General features: G+C 37.4%; 1 protein-coding gene across 1 annotated transcript; it reads right to left on the bottom strand.

The window, feature by feature from the left end:
* Positions 1–4,299: 4,299 nt before the first annotated feature.
* LOC138338418 (uncharacterized) lies at positions 4,300–5,340 on the bottom strand. Its single transcript, XM_069289375.1, has one exon. The coding sequence runs from the start codon at positions 5,338–5,340 to the stop codon at positions 4,300–4,302; it is 1,041 nt and encodes a 346-aa protein (XP_069145476.1).
* Between the last annotated feature and the right edge of the window lie 2,556 nt (positions 5,341–7,896).

Below are 7,896 nucleotides of genomic sequence, written 5' to 3'. Positions count from 1 at the left end.
TTCAACTTCACATAACATAGCATTTAAGATCACACATCATCTTATGTTAACCATATAGACCAACATATAAGCATAAGTGAAACTAGTGATCATATAGTATCCACAATATGCAAGTTCATCATAATCATGTCATATAACATTATAAGCATATTCATAAATAAGAACATCCTCCCAAGACTTCCCTCAAGGCTAACTAGTGCAATGCTTATGTAGAGTCCCATACCCCTACCTAGACTAAGCTACCCCTTAGGACATCTTAGTTAGAGTTCAATCCTTTAGTTCATTTTACCTTTTGGGAACATTTTGACCTAACTGACATAGACCACATGAGCTAATGTGGAATCTAGTTTCATACAACCCTACACCGAAGGAAGGCGGTCTACTTGCCAAGGTAGTACCAAAACATAAAACATAGCAATTACGTGGATCCATTAGATAGTATTCCTATGGGGAAACATAGTTCAAGTACTAGGAGATACAATTGGGACCTTCTTTATGCTATATGCATTATAGTCTCAAATCTTACGAGTACGTTAGTGCTCCTACCTTTCATATGTGGGAACAGACACTCCTCAATCTATTTCGCTCGGTGCTAAGCTAGAGTCCCTTTTTGAAAGTTCTTTAAGCCTTTATTATCAATCATAGCTTAGTTTACTTCATAGGGTCTAACTCTTGTATAACATTATAATTATCATAGCTTAATAAGAATTGAATGAGTATAAGTCCTTTTATTACAATTCAGATAGGTGAAGTTAGCACATTTACATATATATTCATAATAAGGCACATTGGTAGTCATCAACATCCTTATAACATTTCATCTTAATAAACCTCACAGTCATTGTCAAGAAATTTCAATTCAACATCATACAACCATATCAATCATAAACAAGGCATACTCATGCACAACATTATGACATAATCACAACTAACCATAGTTTGAAGTGAAGTATAAGGATCACAAGACTTACCAAATCTCCTTCATAGTTCATCATAAAGGTCTTACTATCAACCCATAACTCAACCCAATTAGGGGAGTAACTGTCACGACCCAAAACGAGTCGCGAGTGGCACCCACACTTATCCTACTATGTGAGCGAACAGACCAATCTAACCCCAACATTTCAGCCAAAATAAACAGAATAAAATGCGGAAGACTTAAAACTCATTAACGAGATCAATTAAATCACTTCTAAAGTTTATCAATTACTATCCCCAAAACCTGGAAGTCATCATCACAAGAACATCTATTCTCAAATTACTAAAGCTAAGAGTATCTAAGAAGCTAAAACAAATACATGAGATAGTCCATGTCCGAACTTCAAGGACATCAAGACATGAATGAGAGAGAATCCAGTCCGAGCTAGGAACAATAGCTCACCCTAAAATCTGACGTGGTGAAGACTGGCTAGAGTTGCGGTTGAGTTGAAGACGATGGTACGTTTGCTTCACTCCACAAATAACAAAGAAAGAAACATACAAGTAGGGGTCAATACAAGCACAAGTACTGAGTAGATATCATCAGCCAACTCAAAATATAAAGCAATATGCATCAAATAATATCATAAAATCAATTACAATACTCAACAGATAACAACAGCAAGTACCATAACAATTGGCCACAACCCAAGCGCATCTATGAGGACTCACGCCTCCACACCATACTCATTTGGGAAAAGGTTCTTTAAGTTTTGAGTATATTAAGATAATTCAAGATTCATTCTCTTTATTCCTCTTGTGTAGGAACGTGACACTCCGATCCCCTAATACTACGTGTCGGTTCGTGACACCCGATCCACTAATACTATGTGTCGGTTCGTGACACCCGATCCCCTAATACTACGTGTCGGTTCGTGACACCTGATCCACTAATACTATGTGTCCTTTTGTGACACCCGATCCCCTAATACTATGTTCGGTTCGTGACACCCAATCCGCTAATACTATGTGTCGGTTCGTGACACCCGATCCCCTAATACTATGTGTCGGTTCGTGACACCCGATCCCGTAATATTATGTGTCGGTTCGTGACACTTGATCCCCTAATACTATGTGTCGGTTCGTGACACCCGATCCACTAATACTATGTGTCGGTTCGTGACACTCGATCCCCAAATACTATGTGTCGGTTCGTGACACCCGATCCATTAACCTTATTCTTTGAGTTTATCAAGCCTTCTTTTATACCAAGGCATCATCATTAATAGAGAGGTTTTAATGTTTAAGATTCAACAGCCTCATCATGCTAATTCAGCACAATTACATAATCACATCATGCAAGCACACATAAGCATATAGAAGACTTTACAATACTACCCAATGCATATCATTCGCTATTAAGAGTTTACTATGAAATAGCATAAACCATAACCTACCTCCACCGAAGAATTCGCTATCAAGCAAGCTATCCCCCAAAACCTTTTCTTTGTTCTTCGTTTTCTCTCTTCTCTCGATCGTTCTCCCTCTCTCTTTCCTTCTTTTTTCTTATTCAAACTCTTTTTCTTTTACCCTAATTACCATATAATTAAGTATAAAAGATGGTAAAAGTAACCCACTAATTAATCCAAGGTTTTCTCCATTAATCCCCAAGTAATTGAATTATTAACATTAAACCCCTAACTTTATAATTATAAGTAGGAATAGTCCAAAACGCCCCTTAAAATATTTAACAGAAATCTGACCCAGTCAGGGTTAAGCAGCCTGTGACGGCCCGTCGTGCCTGCGACGGTCCGTCCTGCTGCTTCCGTCACAAAGTTCAGAGACTGAATTTCACTAAAGGGCCTGTGACGGTCTGTCGTTCCCACGACGGTCCGTCGTGCCATGTCGTCGTGAAGTTCAGAGAGTTGTTCTCAGTACCAAAATTTTCAGAATCTAAGTGTTTTGGAATGAGACCCCCACGACGGTCCGTCGTGCCCATGACGGTCTGTCGTGGGATCCGTCGACCCAGACAGTTATTACAAGAAATAAACTCTACTGCTCAAAATGACTAACTGGTCGTTACAGTAACATCATCACAAACAAGGCCGACTGCATCACTATAACACAATTCAACACTAGATCGTAGCTTAAGACAAGATACATAGGTCAATTTCACAATATACTTCATAACCTAAATCGACATCTCAAAAAATAGCATAATACGCTTAGAATTCATCTTAATCTATTCATAATAAAATCATAGGCTAGTAATTTAATAAATAACCAAGTCAGTTGATTGATCATTAAACAATATATGTCAAGATCACAACCTAAGGTCTTAGTTGAGGATCATCTTTTACAATTTAGGACAAACCATCATGAATTATCATAATCAAGTTAAAATAAATGTTAATCTATTCATTATATCCTAAAGAAATCATAAACAACTTAGTTCATAACATAAATTTGAGAAGATGAAACCTACTTGAAAACTCAACTTTTGGAAATACATTGTAGGAGACCTTTGAGGAAAGAAGTCTGATAGGTGAATTAAATCCAATACCTCAATGTTTGATGAATATTTGATGGTGAAATCGTCCCTTTTAAGCCCCCTAATCCCTACCCTAGCTTGTCAATCCTAGGGATAGGATACTTTTTCATAATAGTGACTTTATTGAGTTGGAAATAATCAATACACATTCTTAAGGACCCATATTTCTTCTTCACAAACAAAATTGGAGCACTCAATGGAGAAATACTAGGTCTAATGAAGCCTTTGTCTAGTAAATCTTTGAGTTGAGCCTTCAACTGTTTCAATTCGGTCGGAGTCATTCGATAAGAAGGAATTGAAATGGGATTTGTATCCGGCAGGAAATCGATACCAAAATTAATTTCCCATTCTGGAGGAATACCGGAAAGATAATTATAAAAGACCTCCGGAAATTCACTCACTACGAGGACAAACTCAATGGAAGGAATTTCAGAATCTAGATCTTTGACTCTTACAATATGGTATGGAAAACCATTAGAGATCATTTCGCATGCTTTTAGACAAGAGATGATACGACCTCTAGGAATAGAATTTCCCCCCTTCCATTCTACTACGGGTTCATTTGAAAAGTTAAATTCCACCACCCTTGTCCTACAATCAATAGAGGCAAAGTAAGCATGCAACAAATCCATACCCAAAATAATATCAAAATCAAGCATACTGAGTTCTACTAGTTAAACATAAGAAACTCTATTGGGCAACATTATTGGACAATTTCTATACACCCTTGTTGCAACAACCGACTCACCCACCGGCGTAGACACTATAAAAGGTTCATGCAAAATATCGGGAAAAATATCAAACTTTTTGGAAACTAGAGGGGTAACAAATTATAAAGTAGCACCGGGATCAAGTAAGGCATATACATCAATAAAGAAGACTTTCAACATACTTGTCACCATGTTGGGAGAAGTCTCTTGCTCACCCCTTGAGCAAAGAGAAGAAAAGTGGTTCTTCTTTGGACCCTTATTTGACCCACTTGCTTCTGAATGACCACTACCCTTGACTTGACCCCTCACATTAGGACAATCCCTAACCTTGTGCCCACTTTTACCACTTCTTGCAACACTTTCCACAAGGTGGCTTTCGGTTGGTGAACTTGTGTCATTTCCCTTCTTAGGCTTAGGTTTAGCTACCATATCACCACTATTATTAGGGGACTTGGAAGGAACTTGATTATGAACCCGCTTTTTAAATCTAGGCTTGTCTTGTATCTCAAGCCGATATGAAGAACCTCCATCAAAAGATCTTGTCCTCTTAGCATCTCTTCTCTTCCTGATATCTCTTGCCTCTTTCACATGTTTGGCATGCACCACAAGTTGAGAAATGTTCATGTTTTCATGTAGCATAGCCGAATGACACTCCTCTTGCAAATCATACGACACCCCCGTCACAAAGCAAATTATTTCATCTCTATGATCGGAAACCAAAGAAGGAGCATATTTTGACAATTTAGTGAATCGCAAGGAGTATTCATGAACACTCATACCTCCTTGGGGAAGGCTAATGAACTCCACCACTTTAGATTCCCTCATCTCCCTAGGATAGAACCAATCAAGAAAAGCCTTCTTGAAGATATCCCAAGTCACCGAACCACCTCTTAATGGCCTATTATCCCTCCATTGGACATAACATGCTTGAGACACATCCTTGTGTTGATAAGTGGCTAACTCGACCTTCTCACTTTTGGATAACCCCATAGCCAAGAGTATCTTATAGACTTCATCAATGAACTCTTGGGGGTCTTCTTCAACCTTAGACCCGTAGAAAGTAGGATGGTTCATCCTAGCAAAGTCCCTTAGACGGGAGGCCATGGTAGCCACTTGTTCATTTGGATGGGGTACGACCACTCGGTTAGCTTCGAACGTCATAGCTTAGGCTTGAGTAGTGGCGTCTTGTGCTTTAATAGTGATGGCTTGGACCATTTGAAAAACAGAGGGACTTATATTCTCTTCCGTCAAAGGAAGAGGATTCATAGAAGCTTGGTTATCATTTTCACCTTCCTCAAGAGGAGGAACTTGATAAACATGGGGAGGAGCTCCTGCATTGGCAATCTCCTCTTAAAGCCTTCATGCCGCATTTATTTGAGTGTTCATTTCCCTATAATCACAACAATAGGATTAGATTCAAAAGTACACCATGAGTATACTCTAATGGCACGATATTGGATTTCCAAAAAAGTGAGATCGTCTTAGGCATCACCTAAGTTCATATCCATTAGTGTGGAGCGCTTCACAATTATGAACATAAACTTACATAGACGTGGTTGAGAGAGACATTGACTCAAAGATAACTCAACCTCATGCTCTGATATCAAGTTTATCACATTCGGGTTTACGCCCTAGATGTAACTGGCATCGTCTTCCTCTTTGAGGACTAAGACTAGCCTCCTAGTCTTACATTATTACATTCATAGGTCAAATTTAGCAAAAAATTTAAACTTTTAATTACTTCCACTTAGAGGTTTACATAGACCTCAACATACATATGACATATATATATCAAGTATACATAGACCCTTCGTATAGGAGTGTTACATAACCTTCTTGTTATATTGCACATAATTATATATATAAGATAGAACATAGTCTTCAAAGATTATCTCATCTCATAACCATCTAAAACGACCATAGAAATTTTGGCATAGCCCTACATCAATGTAAAGAAGCCAGATATGGGCTTATACTAATCATACATTAATGGGAATAGAACGAACATAAGAGTCATAGATTAAACAACTCCATAAGCTAGATAATGGCATCTCCCTTGGACAATAAGGACCCTAGTTGTATGATCAAAGTATCCAAGCCTTCTTCAAGTCGCCTTTCAAAACACTTCAACGGCCGAAACCTAGAATAATGGGGGAAAAGGAAGAAATGGAGTTAGTACGCCACTTATACTAGGTATGAGACCCTATGCACACATACTTTGAAATCATGCCAAGTAAAAAATATTTCATAAAATATGAACTTTTCAATCCTTATACACATTGAGCAAAACCATAACAATCAATATTACATATTCCTTAAGTCATAGGCATGTACATTACAAATACTACAACATCAAGTCTAGTCAAATCAACCATACATATCATATAAGTAACTACATACTCAATGTAACTTTATCATCAAGTCATATTGACAATAAACATGAATAAGAGTACCTTTCAACATAACCAAAGCAAGACAACTAACTATGAACCCCTATCAAGTCAACAAGTGCAATGAACAAGTAAAGCCCCATAACCTTACTAAATTAAGTAACCCAACAAGAATCATGACTAACATCGAACTTCAACAACATAACATTTAACATCACACATCATCTTACGTTAACCATATAGACCAACATATATACATAAGTTAAAGTAATCATCATATAGTATCAACAATATGCAAGTTCATCATAGACATGTCATATAGCATTATAGGCATATTCATACATAAGAAAATCCTCCCAAAACTCCCCTCAAGGCTAACTAGTGCAATGCTTAGGTAGAGTTCCATACCCCTACCTAGACTAAGATAGACCCCTTAGACATCTTAGTTAGAGTTCAATCCTTTAGTTCATTTTACCTTTTAGGAACATCTTGACCTAATTGACATAGACAACATGAGCTAGTGTGGAATCCAGTGTCATAAAGCCCTAACCTGAAGGAAGGCGTACTACTTGCCAAGGTAGTGCAAAAACATAAAACATAGCAACTACGTGGATCCACTAGCCAGTATTCATATGGGGGCAACATAGCTCAAGAACTAGGAGATACAATTAGCACCCTCTTTATGCTATATGCATTGTAGTCTCCAATATCAAGAGTAAATTAGTGCTCGTACCTTCCTTATGTGGGAAGGGACACTCCTCATTCTAGTTCACTCAATGCTAAGCTAGAGTCCCTTTTTGAAATGTCTTTCATTAAAGAATCATACCTTAGTTTTAGGTCATATGGGTGTACCCCTATTATAGTTATAGTCATAGCTCAAAGAGAATTCTTGAGTATTTTCATTTCAATTACAATTCACACATGTGAGGTTAGCACATTTACATCACTATATCATAATAAGGCACATATGCAAATCATCATCAGCCTTGTATCATTACATCTTAGCAAACGAATCACAAGCCATATATCAAGACATTCTAATTAAACATCATATCAACCCTAATTAATATCATTATAAGGTATACTTCAATACATGATCATCATTAACCACAAGTAATCATAATTGAAGTAAAGGTTTGAGATCACAAAGACTTACCCCATCTCCTTCAAAAGCCATCATCCAATGTTTACCATCAACCATCCAATACAACCCAACAATGGTTTTAATATAATCACACAATATTAATTAATACAATAATGAATTCAATTGAATCATTACACATCAATTCATCACTAGTTCATAATCTAGGGTTAGGGATTTAGGTCA

Source organism: Solanum lycopersicum, chromosome 9, assembly GCF_036512215.1.
Source record: "Solanum lycopersicum chromosome 9, SLM_r2.1".
Taxonomy (NCBI): Eukaryota; Viridiplantae; Streptophyta; class Magnoliopsida; order Solanales; family Solanaceae; genus Solanum; species Solanum lycopersicum.
This window is presented reverse-complemented; position numbering and strand designations above follow the sequence as displayed.

Coding starts and splice junctions, on each gene's coding strand:
- LOC138338418 (XM_069289375.1), bottom strand. CDS start 5,340: ATGACGTTCGAAGCTAACCGAGTGGTCGTACCCCATCCAAATGAACAA.